General features: G+C 48.0%; 1 protein-coding gene across 2 annotated transcripts in view; it reads left to right on the top strand.

Moving 5' to 3' along the window:
* Arp6 (Actin-related protein 6) overlaps positions 1–19,771 on the top strand; it is a 72,171-nt gene that overhangs the window by 4,048 nt on the left and 48,352 nt on the right. For both annotated transcript variants that reach the window (XM_084584932.1, XM_084584931.1), the window contains exons 3-5: positions 3,033–3,101; positions 16,610–16,733; positions 18,993–19,128. In XM_084584932.1, coding sequence (XP_084441058.1) covers positions 3,033–3,101; positions 16,610–16,733; positions 18,993–19,128 — 329 coding nt within the window. The remainder of the gene's footprint in view (positions 1–3,032; positions 3,102–16,609; positions 16,734–18,992; positions 19,129–19,771) is intronic.

Raw genomic sequence — 19,771 nt, 5'->3', positions numbered from 1 at the left:
TGGTTCATTACCACATGGAGGACAGCGTAAGCTGTGAAACTTGGGGTGTTCACACTATCACCGAACGAAAATGCCTCCCCTGTCCCCACTAGTATAGAAAGGCAATTAAACCCTCGAAGGTCGCTGGTTTCAGTTTTCCTGCCGGGCACTGGGCGATTGGCCCTGCGCTGCCCATCAAGAACTCGCAGCAGACGACGAAGGGCGAGCCCTGGGTGACGGTGATCTAGATTGCCGCAGATGAGATGGAACATCCCGGCGCTGGTCATTCACGAAATCTTCAACGGCTCGAGGCCATTCGCCATAGCGAGACCGCGGAGAATCAGCGGAAAACCCTTCGAGACCCAGTCGACGGTAGGGACAGCGCCGATAGATATGGCCCGGTTTGCCGCAGTGAAAGCATAACGGCCGTCGGTTGGGGGTACGCCACTTGTCTGCTTTCTGTGTAGATGGTCGGGAATCTGTGGCGTACTGGATCACGAGAGCTGCTGTTTTCGGCACAGCTATGTTCGCAGGAATCGGGAACGGCGACGAGGGTGGAGAGTATTGCAGAACCTCGGCGTATGTGGGGCGGTGACCCTCAGGTGGCGTAAGAGGAAGAGCAGGGCGAGGTTCACCGCTTAGAAACGGAGGCCGGAGCGCTTGCTGCACCTCGTCGCGGTCAACGCTCACAATGGAGGTAGGAGCTGGTTGAGGTGTGCCATACAGCAGTCGGAGTTTGTCGCGCACAATCGAACCTACGAGCTCCCGTAGCGCCGATGTGTCCATGCCATGTGATGGGAACTCGGCAGAGATGGAGGTGGCATGGATGGTACGATCCTGTGCCAAAGCTTGCTGCTGAAGCACTTTCTCTATAGTGGATGTTTCCGCAAGGAATTCTGCGACAGTTTTCAGCGGGCAGCACACCAGGCCAGCGAAAAGCTGCTCTTTGATGCCACGCATGAGGTAGCGCAGCTTTTTGTCCTCGGACATCGTAGGATCTGCACACTTGAAGAGGCTTGTCATGTCTTCGATATACGGCGCGACGGTTTCGTTAGACATTTGGACCCGAGATTGGAGAGTACATTCGGCCCATTCGCAGTGATCTCAACTACCGTAAGTTGCCGCCAGATGACGCTTGAACTCATTTCAAGAAGACAGCTGCTCTTCATGGTTCTCGAACCATGTCCGAGCACCATCCTCAAGGCTGAAGTAGACATTTCGAAGCCGGGCGACGTCATCCCAGAGGTTGAACGTAGCTACCCTTTCATAGTGCTGCAACCAGTCGTCAACGTCTTCGTAGGTGTCCCCGTGGTCTTTGGGACGCGGGGGCTCTGAAACGTCACGTAGGTGGGGGTCGCGCCAGGCATTGCGACGACGTCATGGTTACCGGTAGTCATGCCTGATGGGGAAAACTCGGGTGGTAGGCCTCGTTGCCTGCGACTGCTGCGGTGAACAGGCGTTTCTTAGAATATGTGACTAGCACTCCTGCTTAGCGTAGGGATACGGGACATCAGACCTCATCTCCACCAGATTTGTCATGGTATTGGCGACAGGGGCTAGCTTAATAGAGGCGGTACAGGTGGAATTACACGTTCTGAGGTTTTGGTACGACCTGTGAGTGCGGAGCTGACTCACTTCATCATCTTTTAGCTTCAAGCGGCTCCTGGTAATATAAAGACTCCCACTTCTTCAAAGCTATATAAGTGTGTCTTGTGTGTCACGGTTGGTAACATGTCTGGCTTACAACTTAAGCCTACAACCCCTGCCTAAAGTTCTTAATTATCACTTTAAGCGAGTACAGTTTCTTTACGAAGTTAAATCACTTGAGACATGCGGCAGCCTTTCATTTTCCTTACGTGTCAAATTTTAATCACACTCAATTCGTGCATGATGTCAGGTTTAACTTGAGCATTCCAAAGTGTTTGAAATTTCTGCATGAGAACATGTGGGTGTAACGTCATGACCCTGTTGACCAATGAGAATTTTTCACTCTGAGGTTAGCTTTTCTGTGACATGAAATCGTTAATTAATGCTGGCACATTAAAAATTTGCTAGACTTGCTCTCAGGGGCCCGTTAAAAATGACGTATCAAACAAGCAACCTAACACCTTTTACATTTTATTGTAGCAGCTGGAAGTGCTGTTTAAATAAGAGAAAGAGTTTTGTCAACTGCAGTAATATGAAGCAGAAGAGAGAAAAAGAAACAACTTAAATACCTAGACAGGTGCTTACTATCTCTTGATGGGAAGGTGAAACACTTGGTCTATAAGCCTTCACACCATTTTTCCGTAGGTGAAGCTTCTACTTCCTGGCTCGTTTTTCACCTCACAGGAAGGACTGGAGAAGCCTAAGGCAGAAGAAGGAAGGAAAATATCTCATGCATGCCATTGTTGTGGCACACGTAATTAGCTGCTATAGTGAAGGATGAATTCATTGCGTGTTTCTGGAAAGAGAACTGCATCTAAGACAATACTTGTGACACAATTTTTGCCAATGAAGAGAAAGGTAAAAGGGTGGAGCATCTCTAATCGTGTCCCTCTGCCTATAGTTATCATAACATGGCTGTCTTGCATGTTTTGTCTCTGCAGTTGCTTTTTTTTTTTTTTTTTTTCAATGATGTAGCTAGGAGCTTTTTGTAACTGGATGTACCAGAAAAATTTCTTAGTCAAAAAAAAGTTGTTGTTTTTTTCTATGGTTATGTAGCATTGAAAATGTACAGGTTTGTTGAAAATATGCCTTAAATAATGAATGTCAGAAGAATGCAAGGTTTGAAGAAGAAATTGCAAACTCCAACCAAAGCTACATTCTGGCTTATTTAAGGAAAGCGTGTTTCACTTCTGTAGCTTTGACTCCATTGCCATGAAAAGTTGTCTCCGAGTGTGCTACGTGAAGGGATACTTTGTTCCGTTTTCTTCATTGCATTGCCTATTCTGGCTGCCTCTGCGTTTTTTCTTTTCCTCTCACTTGGTATTAGTTTACTGTTTAGTCACAAGGCTGTGAGCAGAAATAGGCACAGATTACAACGCATGCCCTTGTTCTGTCTCTACTTGCAGGGCTACCTGGTCAACTGGGAGGTCGAGAAGCAAGTGTGGGATTACATGTTTGGCAAGGATGCCTTCAACGTAAGCTGGGCAGGTGTTTTCACATACTTTTAAATCTGGCAACGTGCAATATGAGCCAGGTGGTCAGGTAATGGGTTTGGGAAGTCAGTGCCACCCTTTGGGGTGTGCAGTCATTACGCCTTGCAAATGGGAGTGCCAGTCTGCCCTGTTGGTGGCATCTCACTTTTAAGAAATGTCTGCATGCTAGATGTGTGAAATACAAGTCACATGAAAACAGGGGATTAAACCTGGATGTAACAAACCTCCGGGTAGCAGATTGCTCGATATTACAAAGTTTCTCAGTTCCCCCAACACTACTTCCATTGAAGTGCATGTATTTGAGAACTCCGTCATGTAACAAAGGCGTTACAGGTTTGAACTTAGCTTAACAAACTCACTACGGTGACTGTCAGTTTGGTGCTGAGTTACTTGAAATTTGGCAAACTGCTTAATGTTTTCGTGATAACAGAATGTAAACTAACAGGAGAGGAATATCCACAAATGACTGCTGTTAACACGTCATGCTCCAATGCTGTAGGTCCATCTGTGTGGCAAACAAAGCAGCGCCAACACTTCTTTGGCTTTCGGAACGTTACACTAAGTGGCTATAGCATTCACCCTCAGAAGTAGATGAATGTAATGGAGCACCATCAACGCAAGATGAAGAGTTAGTAAGGTGTGGGTTTGGGCTAGTTGGTAAAGCATAGCGAACACAAAAGCACTGAAGACGAATATAAGAAAGAGCACGGACAAGCTTGTCCGTGTTCTTTCTTGTCCCCGTCTTCAGCGCTTCAGTGTTTGCTGTGGAGAGTTCACCTCTTGAGACAACAGTGGGAGGCCGCAGAAGGAGGGCGTGAACATGTGTGAACCATGCGCCTCTATAGCCGATTTAGCTCTAGCAATCGTGGCGCTGAACCACGCACTTCTCCATGGTTTCCCCCACTCTCTCCACCCGACTCATCGCTAAGTCTGACCGCACTGCACTAACCACGGCAGAAGTGATAGTGCCTACTGCTGTTCTGCTGCTGTCGCATTGTCAGCATGATCTCACGAAACACTTCTTTGGGGTTAAGGCTTGAAGTAACGCATGATTATAGTAAATTTTTTAGAAGACATTTTGTTTATTTACAAGTACCATACAGGCCTCAAGAGAGACATGTAAGGAGGCAATCGCAAGGGTTGATGTGCAGAAAAGTTAGAACAGAAAAATAGTGTTGTGTTCGAAGTACTGTGTTCTCGTCCGTTCTGTGACTAGAACAGTGCGCGTTAAAGGGGTCGTGAAACGAAAATGTAGCTGCCCAGTTGCAATTTTCCTTGCTTCGGTAAACATTAGGCATGCCGATTCCAAAATATCTTGTCGAAATATTGCTTCTGCATTTAATAATACCATTCTGAAATCACAGCATTTTTGCGTTCCTGAAGCGACCATGCGACCCTGTAGGCCCGAATTAGAAGTACTCGCCTGCGTCATGTTTAGCCGTTTGGAAACGCAGATATTAATCATTATTTCCCTTAAGATAATAGGTTTCTGTTAAAGTTAGGAAATAAAAAAATAGTATATCAATTATTTGCTCACGCAAACGCATTTCTTTAACAATCTGTACCCGGGCAGTCTCTCGTTGCTGTCACGTGACGCGCGGTCTGCGGCGGCGGAGGAAGACGGGTGGTGTCTGCTTCTCGCTGCGCGCTGGAATAGAGCGAGGTGACACTCGAGTTCATTTTCGGTAACGACGACTAACCTCGCTCCGCCGGGTACTCCAAATGACCATGGTTCCAATCCTTTTTTTTTTTTTTTTTTTTTTTTTTTTTTTTTTTTTTGTGAACATTCATGATGGAGCACAACAACGTCTTGAGCAGTCTCATAACACCGGTACAACTTGGTTGTGCGGTCGCTGCTGTAACTTTTTTTTTCTTTATTCTTGGCGTCATTAAACATGCGATGTAAATACAGTTTCAGGTCGAAGATATCGACAAGTGTGTTCAATCTGAGTGGTGGGTGGAGTGTTTCAGGAGCGGGCGCCGTGGCTAGTACTCGTATATATGCTCGCCTCCGCGCTGCATCGTTGAGATTACCGTGTCGAGCTTCGCTTCCTTTATTTCGGCTCGATGACCTGAACCATGGCAACTACGTATTCGCCGCCGGGATCTCGCCAGATGCTCTCAAGAGCAGTCGGCATCGGCACGCACCGCCCGCAGCTGCACCTGTTCGAAAGCTTCGGTTAGCGATTGCGCACTCGCGCAACGGTCGAACGTAGGCTAGGCTGCAACACTCGGACATACATACCAATGCTATAGTGCTCTAGACCAATGCGTAGTTCCGAAACGGCTGGGATCGGGACGCTGGCGGTCGGGGCTTCTGCAAGCTGGAGTTGTGCCTCGGTTACCGCGGCCTCTCGACACAAGTGTTACTTTACCGGTCGCAGGCTCCATCTTCGCCGACCTGGCACCCTAAAAGTTGCGTCGGCGTAAGCCCACGATGTAACCATGTTTTAACAGTAGCGACTATATAGCCATAGCAGCGACGCTGGAACCTGGGACGCCCCTATTCTAGCCACTGTAACGTCGGCATGGACGTCGGCCATATTAAAAAAACCCTGTGTGAGCGTAGAGTAGGGCACAATTAGAACCTCTAAAATACACCGAGCTCGGTCAACTTTGGCTCAGCAGGCTCCGGCAACGAGAGCTTCTCATTGGCTTAGCGCTATGACGTATCTGTTGAGTTGAGGAGGACGCGCGCTAGGAAACCGAAATTCTGTTTTTGTCGCTATTAAATCAACGCGGGCGATGAAACGAATCGAGGTATATTATATGATGCAGGATAAGGATTCCATTTAGGCAAGCCGTGCAAAATTTCCGGAAAACGTTTCACGACCCCTTTAATGGATAGGCCCCGGCACCCCTCTACACGCGTCGCCGGGAGAACTTGCCGATTGCCTGCGCCCAGCGGGATGCCCCCCACAGCGGGCTCCCTCACCCTTCTGTTGTTCGTGGAAGCAAGTCCCATCTGTGGATGTGTGTCCCCTCCGTTCTTCGGCCGGCCAGTTCGGCTTTCGCCTTGGCCGACACTGATCGCACCCTCTTGTCTGGTTAATAAACAAAGTTAACAGTAGCGCGTACATCTTTTCCACATTGACGACGCACGAACATGGCACATAGTAAAACTTCAGCAATACAGAGCAAAAAACGAAACTAGTAAGTGCAGGTAACAGGTCGTTATTCACTGGAGGTAGTATAAAATATAAGGCAACCATGCATCATGGAACAAAAATTGGGTGAAATGCACGAAAAGCGCGAGCAAACATTTGAGGCATACATGTGAGGAAACCGCACCTGAACAGAACCAACGCAGCAATAGTCGCAAACAGCTGAAAACAAGTTGTAGGAATCGCTAGTGTTATCAATGAAGTGTTTGAGTAGGTCTTCGCAAAGGGTTGCATGACTGCGTTGTAACAGGGTGACGCAGTCCTGAATGTTGTTCCAAAGGTGGACGGCGCGAGGTAGGGACGAAAAGTTAAAAGCACATGTACTGCCATAAATGCGGGTGCACCTAATGTTACGAGTTATGTGATAGGTAGGAGGCAGGCCGTAGAAGTGCGAGGGGTGAATTAGTGGCTTGGGCATATTTATGAAATAGTGATAAAAGGGCAATGTCTCGACGAGTTTTCAACGGATGGAGCGAAAGTTCAAGCTTTAGTAACTCTAGAAATGAAACAAAAAGTCCTGTTCTAGGTAGCTTCCAACTTTTCGGTTCAATTTTCCTGATGGGGTGACCAGATTGACGAAGTGTATACTTTAACTGCAGTCTCACAAATGTTAGGCATGCTTGTTGGCAGTGCTTTGGAGGTTGCGATGAAGGAAATGTAATGATTTCGAAGTGTTAGCGAAAATGCTCGTTATATGTTTAGCTCGAGAAAGATTTCGGGTAATGTGAACTCCTAACTACAGTACAACCTCGATAATTCGAACTCGGTTAATTCGAAATCCCGGATAATTCGAAGGTTTTCTGCGGTCCCGTATTTTCCAATGTAAATTTGGCCGGATAATTCGAACAGGCGGCCTGCGCCAGCCCGGTTAATTCGAAAATTTGGACTGCTATGCGGCAATGCCTGATCCATGTTTCGCCGCAAACCCGGCGAAACGACGGCCCTACGGAGCCGCGAGGCAAAGCCACATAGTAATGGTGATGATTTATAGGCGAAGCGCCCCAGCCGGAGCACTCTCTGCACAAAAATCGGTCCACAGTGCGCCTCGCGCACCGCCGAAACACGCGTTTGCAGAGGAGAAGACGTGCTTCACTGCAACACGGCGGGCATACCGGTTTTTATCACGTGACCTCGCCCCCACTCCATCCCTTGGTGTGCTTCGCCCACTCTTCCCCCTGCCTCCGACACTGCAAGTACGCCACCACCACTGCCGCGCTGGTCTCGCCTGCGCCATTTTTTTGTGTTGTGCGCTGTGGTTAGGGGTCGGCTACTGTGCCGTTTTTTTGGGCGGGACTGTGCAGAAGTGCTACCTTTGTGACCGTAGCAGTGCAGAAATGCCAAAGTACAAGACTTTAACGCTGCAGCAGAAGTTCTGCTTGATCCAGAAAGCAGGCAAGAGCGCTTGTTCGAAGACCGAGTTGGCCAAAAGGCATGGCGTGCCCCTCTCGACGTTGTCCACAATATTGAGCAACAAGTCAAAAATACTAGAGGCTTACGGCAAGACCTATTCTTCGAAGCGGTCACGAGTGCGAGCTCCCACGTATCAAGATGTGGAAGCTGCTCTGCTTCGCTGGCTGCAGAAAGCAAACGCTGCCCACCTTCCCGTCAATGGAACGCTACTGCGGGAGAAGGCCAACAACCTAGCTCTACAACTTGGGCATGAGGAATTTAAGTGCAGCAATGGACGGTTTTGCCGTTTTAAAGAACGCAATAATTTAACCTTTCTCACCGTCTGTGGTGAGAGCGGCAGCACTAACGAGAGCGTTGTCGAGGATTGGAGAAACCACACATTGGCGCCGCTGCTTAGTGAGTACGGTGCAGACGACGTTTACAACCTTGACGAGGCTGCACTTTTTTATAAGATGCTGCCAACAAAAACATTCGCAGTGAAGAACACCGCCATCAAGGGTAGGAAACAGGCCAAGGACAGGAGTACTGTGCTGTTCGGCGCAAACATGTGCGGTAAACACAAGCTGCCGCTACTGGTCGTCGGGAAGACGGGGAAGCTTCGCTGCTTCAAAAATGCGCGGCTGCCGCCAAAGGATGAACTCGTCTACAGGCACAATAAGAAAGCCTGGATGACAAGTGCAATATTTGAAGAGTACGTGCGGCAACTTGACCGCAAGTTCGCGGCCACGGGCAGGAATGTCCTATTTGTCGTCGACAACTGCCCGGCACATGGCGACATCCCACATCTCCAGGCCATCAGGATGGTATTTTTACCTCCGAACACCACTTCGATCTCACAGCCGATGGACCAAGGCGTCATTCACCACACTAGGAAGATTTATCGGTACCACCTGCTCAAGCGCATGCTCCTTTGCTACGACAATGGCAAGGAGTACTCCATCGACCTCCTCGGAGCCATATGCCTCATGGTGTGCGCTTGGAAACAAGTGGAGCCCACATTGATCAGGCGGTGTTTAGAACACGCTGGTTTTTCCAGTGAAAGCACTGTTGATGCCGATGCAGACCACCCATGTACTACTACTCTTGACGAAGAAGGAGCAGAGTATTGCGACCGCATCAATGCGCTCTGCGCAGAGGATGAGTCCAACGCAGTCGGCTTCGCCGAGTATATCAACATTGAGAGCGAAGAGCAGACTGGCTACTCTGACTTGGAGAGTGAGATCACTGCTGGTACGAACATGCGCGATGACAGCGACGATAGCGACGACGACACTGACGAGCCTCCCCGAGCACCTGCTCTTGGTGAAGTTATCGGATCGCTGAACGTTATCCGCAGTTTTGTTGAGTGCCGCGGTGGAAGTTCAGAGATGTTTCGTTTATTTGACCAACTCGAGAGCATGACCTTAGGAGCCGCAAACTACCGGACGCGGCAAACCAGCATCTCTGATTACCTTCAGTAGTAATTCAGAATATGCCGAATAAAGGTAACACGTTCCTGCAACGAATTTTTTTGCCTAAGTCTTATTTCTTGGTGTGTTCGGTTAATTCGAAAACCCGCTTAATTCGAAGATTTCTCGCGGTCCCGATGACTTCGAATTAACGAGGTTGTACTGTATTTATACTGTCAGCAGGGATACCACCGTCGGCCTCGACATGTTACCAATATTGCAAACGTTTATAAGCTTTGCCACATTTTAGTTGCAAAAAAAAAAAATAAATTAGCTGCAGTTTAGCTCTGGTTACACCTGGTTGAAAGCCGAACTGAGCCTTTAAGGGTATGACGCGAGAGTGTAAGCTACCAGCCCATATATAAAGCTCCGTTTTAACTGAGCCTTATGAATGTGCCTGCGTGTCCTAGGGGTAACGAGGATGCAAATGATTCTGGCAGGTTGATTTTGATATCACCCTCCCATATGAAAGGAGCGACCCAAGTTGGCAGCCCCTGCCAAATGTAATGTTAGGCACCCCTATGGCCAGTTAATGCTCAGCCATGTCAGCTATCAGCTACTCACTGCCCAAGCCATGCTCTAAGGCTTGACTTTCAAGTTGCTCAAGGGCAAACCGACACTGCTGATGCAGGCTCGAGCTGGCTGGCATAGTGCCACTTCAAAAAAAAAAAAGAAAAAAACAACAGGGAATATAAAGCTAATTAGTCTTACTTTCTGCCTCACTGAAATAATTCGTCCTCCAGTATTGGCAAAAAATGGTTGTGTCGTTTATTTTTTTTATGACACAATCAGGAGTGTCTGGAACGCGACCTAGTTTCTGGGATGTAGCTAGCCTCTGCCTCAGCCCGCCACTAAAAGCCACACCCCCCCCAGGCGCGGCAGGTCAGGTCCACCCCCGCAGCCGCATCCACTTCAGACCTTACACCCGCCTCATGCTTGGTTCCTGCCCTGGCTAGAGCCACCCTATACAGGGCTTCCCTGGGGACCTGGGATGACTAATGTCAGCCCAACCCTGAAGTAACTAGACGCCAACCTGGGCGACACTTCCTGTCGACACACACAACCTGCCAGCTTCATGTCAGCGGCTTCTCTCCTTAGCCATGAAGACGGTCAGAGACAGATGGCTGCATGTCGTATATAAACAAAGGCCGATCTGTGATGACTTTAGTTGCAGTGGCACTGCTGTCGCTAGCTCGGCCGACTGGGGGATGAAAAGTAGGCCTAGCGCCAATAGGAATGTGCAGGAACAGAAGTTTTGCAACGTGGTTTCTGAATTAGTTGCAGTTCACCTGTAATGTTGTCCCTTTGTAAATAACCACCGAGCACGTACCAGAACAGTTCATATCCCCTCGTATCCAGTTCATATAGGGAGAGTACAGTCCAGTGTGGACCACCTATAATACGGGCAAAAAGAGCGAGCGAGACGAAAGTTAACTTTATTTTTAAAAAAAGCCCGTGATGCATGTCTGCTTCTTCAAAGCTCATCGCATCACTGCCGTTTGTAATTTTTCCAGCGCGGTAATACGTTTATCGCCAAGGCCTCTGCTGCACACGAGTTCCTTAAGCGACGTGATGTAACCGATCGCAGTTGAAGCTTTCACAGCAACCGGCGGTAGAGCAGCATTCTCGTCATCGTCCTCGTCGCTCTCTGGGCAGTCAGGAAGGGCTCGCACTTCACGCACAATAGCCTTATCAGTGCATGGCTCCGCAATATCGGCGTCGTCATCAGCAGAAATGAAATCGTCCCAGGTAACGTCAGGTCCGGCCAGCTGCGTGTCAACGACACGTTGCCACAAGTCCTCGTGCGACCGGCCTTCCGGTGGGTGATCTGTGGCGTCCTCAGTGCCTGGTCCCATAAAACCCACCTTGCGGAAGCAATTTGCTATGCACTCTGCGGTGAGTTCCATCCACGCCGCTTTCAGCATCTCCACGGCGGCAAGCAAGCTGACGCGAACTGGCATGGCAGCATCAGTTGCGATCAACAAGCGTCGAATGACGCGCCGCCGGTCGCACACCTTGAACGCATGAATGATGCCCATATCCAGCGGCTGAATTTTGCAGGTTGCATTGGGAAGCAAGAAGAGCACTGTCACTGCACTCAAGGAAGGCTGCACATGGTGCGCTGCACAGTTATCCAGCACGAGCAGGACCTTCCTGTTTTTTCGTGCCATGTCGCGGTCGAACTTGACAAGCCACTCGGCAAATAAATCATGACTCATCCAGGCTTTTGTATTGTTCTTGTAGCGTACGGGCACGTAGCTTCCAAAGCATCGTGGCTTACATGACTTGCCAATGACAAAAGGCAGCCCCCGGTCACTGCCGTCCATATTGACACACAGAAGAACGGTTATGCGCAACTTGCTGTTCTTCCCTCCTGTGCACTTGTCGCCTTTCAAGGCATGCGTTTTAGATGGCAACATCTGATAAAACAACGCAGTCTCGTCGGCATTGTAAACGTCCCGCGGAGCATAGCTCGTGATTGTTGGGAGGCTGTCGGAAAGCCACGCATCGACGTCCTCGTTGTTCACAGACGCGGCCTCGCCGACGACCGCCTTGAAAACAATTCCGTGGCGAGCCTTAAACCGGTGGAGCCATCCATTGCCTGGGCTAAAATCGGCAGAGTCCAAAAGGAAGGCGAAGTCTTTAGCCTTGGAGAGCATCAGCGGTCCACTGATCGGAACGTTGCGAGACCGTGTGTCAGTGAACCACTTCAGCAGTGCGTCCTCAACATCCGCGTAGGTCGCCTTTCGAAGGCGCTTTCTAGTCGTCGGGTCAGCATTCACGGTAGCACCAAGAATCTTTTCCTTGCCCTTAGCAATGGTTGAAATGGTCGATTTCGACAGTCCATACTTCTTGACCAGTTCGCAGTTTTTTGCACCTTGAACAAGTTCATTAACAATGGCCATCTTCGTTCCGATGTCGACAGCTTTCCTTTTAGCACCTGAAAAGGTCGGCGTACAGTCCTCCATCGCACCAGGCACAAGTCAAGCCCTTCGGCTTGCGCGTTGAGGCAGCCTTCAACTCCCCGATCTGGGAAAGGCACTGATGCGGCAACGATGTCAACGCAGTGCCATCGCACAGAAAGTATCGATGGCGCAATGCCCTCAGAGCGGGGTGGCAACGGAGCAACAAATGGAGAACCGGTTTGAGCCGGTAGAGCAGGCGCCTGACTTTCCGGATTGGCCGACGCAGATCACGTGGATGCATCACAGCGACGCGGGCGGCGCCACTTTCTCTTTCGTCACCGCGAGCGTGCGCTTTTTCTTTTTTATTTTTCAATGCGCGCTTGTTTTTTTTTTTTCTTTTTTTTTTACTTTATTTTACCCTCAAAGGGGCGCCGGGGGACGCTTTGTGCGCTCTGTGTTCGCGCCGTGTCAGAGGAATACAAAGTGCACGAAATTCGCCTGCCGCGGGTTCACAGTCAACCGAAACCGCGCCAAACACCGCCGGCTCGGCCAACTACGGGGACCCAACAACTTCGCATTCGCTCTAACCGAGTGCTGAAGTCACAACAGTTCGTTCTATGTGAGACACTGTGCGATTGCCCCAATATATATTTTGACGGTAGCACCGCCCTCGTTCATACTAAGCGAGCGTTCGTTATATCTGCAGCTTTTATAAGTGGGCTGGACTGTACTATAGTATATTTTTGTTTGTTTCTTTCTTTTTTTTCTACTTGGCCCTTGTGAGTGTTCACGAGAGAACTGCATGTAACGAAAGCCTAGATTTAATATAAAAACAGGGACTTCTTTTCAAATTTATCTCGGTTATGTTGAGGAGCATTCATTGCAGCGTTCATGGTGTGATCTGAGAATTCAGGCCATAGAGCACGCTGTCATTTTTCCTAGTTGATACCCTGATTGGCCCAGTTTTCCTTCTTTCCCTTCTTTCTTCACCTGTTCATTTTCTCAATCTTCTACGGTGACTGTCGTTTGGATTTCATATTTTTGCCCTTTGGTGATGCCCAGATTCCCAACTCTTGCATTTCTCACGTTCTACTCCGAGCACACACCACATGAATTTCCATCTCCTACAGGCATTGCACGTGCGACGCCGATTACTGGTTCTTTCCGTGCTTCGCTAAGGCTCGTTGCGGCACCGCGTCAGTGGAAAATTGGACTGCCAGATTTTAAGTCTCTAGTCAAAGAGTGCATTCTCTCCATGTCTACACATCTTTTAGCTGACTGGAGGTAACACTTGGCATTTAGATCACATGCAGTGCCAAGGCCTTGCTGCGTGATATCTCTGCAGTGAGCGAACATGCTCTACCTTCTTTGCTGTGGCAAGGAAGTTTCCCTCCACGAAAGCACTGTTCGACTCCACCCTGCTTTTGCATGAAAGGGTTTAGGCGCTACCTTGTGACATACTCTTTCTTGAGAAAAGGATTTTTTTATAGTTTTTCTTTTGTCGACGGGGTCGTGCGTCTCAACACTGGGCAAAGTGCCATTTCGTGAAAGTTCGTCTTTAGCATCTTTTTTTCCCTGTCGAATTGTAAGCAAGACCAACAGAAAGGTCTCCCATTTCCTCGCCACTGCGACTCTGTGGTCAAGATGCTTAACTACTGATCCGGAGTACCTGAATTCAAACCGAACCACCGCCGGCTGCATTTCAATTAAAGCAAGATGGAGAGGTGTCCGTGAGCTTGCACTGACATGTTGGGACACATTAGAGATCCCTAAGCGGTGGAAATTACTCTCTAGCCCTCCACTACAGCTCCTCTTTCTCTCTTTCCACTTTCACTTTCACCTTCCTGGAACCCTTCCCTTGCGGCACGATTCAGGTGTCCAGGGAGAAAGCGTGACAGATACAGTGCTTTTCTTTCCTGTAAATCAGTTTACATTTTTTCTACATTGTCTTAATTGAGTTAATCTTAGCAAGAGTCCACTTAATTTTTTTCATTTAGCGGCACTAAGTGTGGCATTACAGTAGTAGAGTGACATCATACAAAAGAGAAGACAGTTCAAAAAAGCAACTTGCAATGGCAATGGTAACACAAATACAGTAAAGCCTCGATAATTCGAACTCGCCTAATTCAATATCCCAGATAATTCAAAGATTTTTTGCGGTTTCATAATTTCTAATGTAAATTTAACCCTGCAGTTAGAAGCAGGGGCCTGCACCAGCACTGTTAATTGGAAGGTTTTCAATGCTTTGCTGGAATGCTGGATCCCAATTTTGCCACAAACCAAAAAGCGACGGCACCTCAGAGCCGCGAAGTGCCGTCTCAAAGTGATGCTTATGCTTGCTATTCCATAGCTCCTCAACCCCGGTGCTCCCAGCACAGAAAAGCACTTGCCGACCGCCGAAGTGCGCTCCTGCAGAGGTGGAGACCTGCAACTCGGCTATACTTACGGTGCTTCGTCAAGGCGCGGCTGTACTGGAGGCAGCGGTGCGCGCATTCTTTGGCCCTCTCTAGCCCGACCCCAATGCTTGTGTATAGGGAAGGTGCTGGCATCAAAGCCTCTCCGACTCATAGCAGCACCAGCACATGTCCTGGCATGGAACCACTCTTGCTCCATGCCTTTGACAGGGGGGGGGGACAGCATGCGCAACATCGACCTACGCCTACGACCTACGGACTCAATGTTCATCTCTATAATGGCATTTACTCACGTAATTGAATAATATCCCCCTCCCCCGCCCTTGCCACTGAAAATTTGAGAAAAATTCTGAGAGCACTGCAGAACTGCACCGGTGAAATGCGAAAGCGTGAGCGTTTCTGCTGCACACGGTATATTGCGCCCCCTTGTAGACCTTTTGTTGTCAAGGCCAGGGCTCTTGCTGCACTGTGGAAATTTACTTTTCTTGGTGTGCATTCGTTGCAGTGCTATATACAATTATAATTGATTTACAGGAAAGGAAAGGCACAGTATTTGTCATGCTTTCTCCTGCATGAGTGAGATTGGATGGTACGCCCTTGCTCCTGTCGCGAGTTGTTCCTTGGCACACGTTCGTTGCTGTGCTCATTCAGGTGTGGGGAGTACAGCGCCGCTCCTACCGCGTGGCGTTTTCATAGCCATGGCATTCTACATTACGTTTGTGCTAGGATATGCTGTAACGTCAGCGGCGGCGGTCGCCATGGCAGTCATGCTAGTGGAACGTCACTGCGAGTGCAGCCTTTTTTTTTAACATCTTTTGTCTTAATTATTATTTATCTGGTAATTTTGTGTTAATTAATGACCTTATAACCTATTCCAACCCTTTATCCATCTTGGTGGAGCTTCTTTTGCCACAATTCTGATGTCACTACCAGTCTGCACATCCTCGCACTGTAGACTTTTGCATCAGGCGAGAGAGTCATCGAAATTCCTCCTCTCTGGACATTCGGAAACCAGTTTCGCTGCAACTTCCACAGTGCTTGCGCGGAGTATGCACAACTGTCTAGTGAATAATATGGCAGCGCCAAGGAAGACAAAAATTCAAAGGTCTATATCGACATCCGTGGCTATTTCAACATTTTAATTGAAGTTTAATTGTCTTTTTTGCTTGTAATTAATTAATCTCTTCAAATCCACCAAATTTGCTATTTGGCGGCTTTTTTTTCACCTTCTACTTCATACAATCATTCTTTCACTCCTAACTACTTATTGAACAACGTAAGGCATGCTGACATAGTTTTTCTTCCATTTCCATCTGGCACGAAATCGTGAACATAGTCATGTAAGGCTTTCGTCTCAATAAGCCACGTATTTTATCACGAGCAGCCTTGTGCATGCCGCTTTCAAGTTTCAAACAGAGCAGGCAGCAATCTTATCAGATTGACAGATGGAGCAATGCAATGTCCCAATGCCGTCTATTAGTTGCCGATTCACTTATGCAGACCGTGATATTAGGAATTATCCACTATGTACCTGCCAGCTCGCTGGAAGCCAGTTGGCACGGCTTTGTGGGACACATCAATGATGTTTGTCTTCTTTTGGACGTAACGTATGTGTCCCCAGTTGAATGATGAACGGTCCCCACATGGTGTGCATTAGGTATGAAATTTTTTGGCTGGGCGAGATTTTCACGGAGTTCGGTTAATTTGAAAGCACAGTTAATCCGAACATTTTTCTCGCTCCCAATGACGCCGAATTAAGTAAGTTTTACTGTACTTTATTGTCGGTAACATTAATGCTAAATGTAGATGGGCCATAATCCCGGCCTTGCGGCCGCTTTTCGATAAAGGCAAAAAGCAAGGTGCCCGTGTGCTGTGCAATGTCAGTGCACGTTAAAGAACCCCAGGTGGTCAAAATTCCCGGAGTCCTCCACTATGGCGTCTCTCATAGCCTGGCTCGTTTTGGGATGTTAAACCCCACAAACCAAACCAAACCATTTTGTTCTCAAACTGCACATGAACAAAAAGTTAGGATATGGCATAAAGGGGCTGCTTGCCAAGCATTAACGAGCAACCTTGGCAGGCTACAGGTGGGCGCAGGTGGGTGGCACGGGCAGCCATCTAATTGTTGTCATGGTCCCCTCCCCCCAGTGTCAGTTTGAGGAGACCTGCCTAATCCTGACGGAGCCGTACTTTGACTTCGCCTCCATCCGGGAGAGCTTGGTGGAGGTGCTCTACGAGGAGTACCAATTCCACTCACTGCTCCTCACCACAGGTAAGCAAAACACCAGTGCTGGCCAGGTCAGGGACAGCCTTAAGGATCTTCCTTTTTTTTTTCTCTCCATTGGAGGCACTATACAACCAAGCGAAGGAAAGAGCAGCAGGGGATGGGAGAAAATTAGTTGGGTGGATGAGATTGAGAAATATGCAGGGGTCAAGTGGATGCACCTAAAACTGAACTGGGTTTATTTAGAGGAATATGGGAGAGGCCTTCACCCTGCAGTGGGTATAGTCCGGTTGATGGTGATGATGATGGTAATGTGGTGCCTATTGTGTCTTGGCTGTTAACTGAAACTCTACCTCACAGTAATGTCCTACTTTCACTAAAGGCTGGATGGTTTTTGTCTTTCATAGGGGTGCCTAGAACAATCAAAAGTGAACAAGATCCAGGCTAATGCAGGCTACAAGAAAATTAAAATATTCGGTTGCAGGGTTAAGAGGGCTGTCACCAGTATATGGTTGTTTCTTGAAGTGCGATATTTGTCTAATCTGGGGGTGTTATGTGAGCTGCAAGGCACTCTTATCTGCTTCGAAAGGATATTGGTGGCTGCATTTGCAGTAATGACGATGCCTTGCAATGAAGCATCCTAGCCTGCTTATTTGTTATCCTCGTGATAAATTGGCTATTGAAGCCTTAGTGTTCGTGTTTTCCTTTGTAGGACTGCAGGAATTGTATTGTTTTTAGGTACTCTTACGTAGTTGTTAGCATAGTCTTCATTATGAACGACGGTGATTTAGTTAGTGAGGTAACGAGAGCCTCCATCGGCAAGTGTGGTTTCACAGGAAGACATGCATATTACAGCATAGTACGTCACTGGTTACCATGCTCATGCAAATTTTTTTCCGGCAGTACACCAAGGCACTGACGCTTGAGTTTATTTATTAATACCCTCGGGGATAGGTTGCTTGAGCAGTTAACTGTCATAACTGTCAGCAGCAGAACAATATGAAAAGGAGTGGCTGAGGCTCAAAAGGGTTTACATGTGAAGTTGTAAAACTATACATGTACATATCCTGTGTTTGTGTTAGGAGGGTGTGGGGAAGAAATCTATATGAGATAGGAAGTAGCAGGACGCCCACTGTGACAGCTTGCTAAACTTATCTGTTGCTTAGGGATCGCATGCTACCCGGCTATTCCCTGAAGAAGGGGAAATTGCTCAATCCTAGCTTGGAGCGTGCTTCTATCACGTGACAATACATCACGGCTTGCGTGTAGCTCCGAGCGGGAGCGCCAGCGCCGCTGGTCACCGGGACGCGAGCGGAGACGCGTTGGCACAAGTCTGCTTGTAGATGGCGATGCCTGAGCATGGAGGGAAAAAAATTATACGTCAATCTAGTACGATACACCGTGTGCCCCCTACCAAGCACGGTCTCTGAGAGAGCTTCGTATTCCAGCTCGGACGGTTGCTGGAGCTAGTAAGACAGCATCGCTTTTCTTTTTAAACCAACGTGCGCACAGCGCGACGCCCCCTTGGAGAGAGCCGCAATCGTCACACTTTGTTTTTCACACGGGACAGAAAAAAAAGGGGCTGATGGGAGCAGCTCTTTGCCGGTGCACGGAACCTCTTTGAACATCGCACCACTTCTACAGTCGCAAGGTTTTGCCGCAGAAACATGTTTACCAGTTTTTCGAGCCACTCGGTAAATAAAGTGATGTTTTTAAAAAAGTTAATTTTTTATTTTATTTTTTTTTTCAGGCTGCTTGGTCAGACGCTTTTGGCCCCTTGTGGGTCCGAAAAATCGGTCGGCAACTGTACTGCTGCGCAGTATGTGCTGTAGGCGGAGCACAGGCGAACATTTTTACGAAGCAGTGTGATGGTTATTGAGAGAAGTCCCTGTCATATGCTGCAGATGGCCTGTGCACCAACATTCCCAATGTGGGACAGTAAATGCCAGCCTTCATCGTTGCGCATATGGTGAAAAAATGAAGCGGAAGCATTCTCTTCTGGTTCCAGAAGACCACATCTTTCTTCTACACTTAGACCAGTGCATTGGTGTACACTGTTTGATTGAATGTTTGTGCAAACATTGTGGCCATTTTGAAAGGTAATTTGTACCGGTTTCAAATACTGCGGCCTACCAGTGTGCATCTGCCTTGGAAGGAAGGTGATCCTCGAGAGTACTTGTTAGTTTACATTTTTGAATGACTTGTATGTTTTTGTGATGTCAGACTTTCGCAGCATGTGTTCAGTAGCCTCATGCATAGTCGCAAATTTCCTCTCTCTCTTTCTCGGCCTCTTCCTGACCCCTTCAGCGGGTGCCCTGAGTGCCCTCAAGTACCGCAAGGAACATGCGCGGGAGCTGGCCTGCGTGGTGGTGGACAGCGGTTACTCCTTCACCCACATCGCCCCTTTCCTCAAGGGCAAGCTCATCAAGGCCGGCATCCGAAGGTCGGTTTTCATCCCCTCCAGTATGCCTTTCCAACTTCCTATGGACTTCCTATGGTCAGATACAACGCGAAAAAGAAATGGCGGATGTCACTCAAAGGATGCCCTTCATTCGGTGGCTTCCACCAGTTTTGTTTTTACCGAGTCTGTTCCAGTTAAGCTGTGGTGGAATCCCTTTCATCTGGCATACCATGTTGCTTTGAAATTTTATAAAACACACTTTTTATAACTGCGGTATTCCCACATTGTGATTGCCGAGTATCAATATGCATTAAAATGAAAAATAATCATTCAGTCAAAAAAAGACTGCTGGGGACATTGCGTTCCTTGTTCATTCTAGTATCCAGCAACATGCTAATAGGGTGTTCTTGTTAAGCGGTTGTTGTCTTATTGTTTTCACAGCCAATGAAGCATTGCCCTTAATTATCTTAAATCCAATTGGTTCGTGAGAAAAATAACTATATATTTTTGAAATCTGAACCAAAAACTACATGAGTGCGCTATGTTTCATCAATTTAGTCACAAGCAACAAATTTTAAAAAGATCTCAACTTAGGACTTAGTGGTGTTTGCCAGTACAGTAAAACAGGGATCTAGCAATCTATTTTGCTCTGGATGATCACATCATCCACACTTCCAACATGTCA

This window comes from Amblyomma maculatum, chromosome 11 (assembly GCF_055883805.1).
Source record: "Amblyomma maculatum isolate TAMU_Amacu chromosome 11, ASM5588380v1, whole genome shotgun sequence".
Classification (NCBI taxonomy): domain Eukaryota; kingdom Metazoa; phylum Arthropoda; class Arachnida; order Ixodida; family Ixodidae; genus Amblyomma; species Amblyomma maculatum.
Note: the sequence above shows the minus strand (reverse complement) of the source record. Positions and strands in the feature narration are given on the sequence as shown.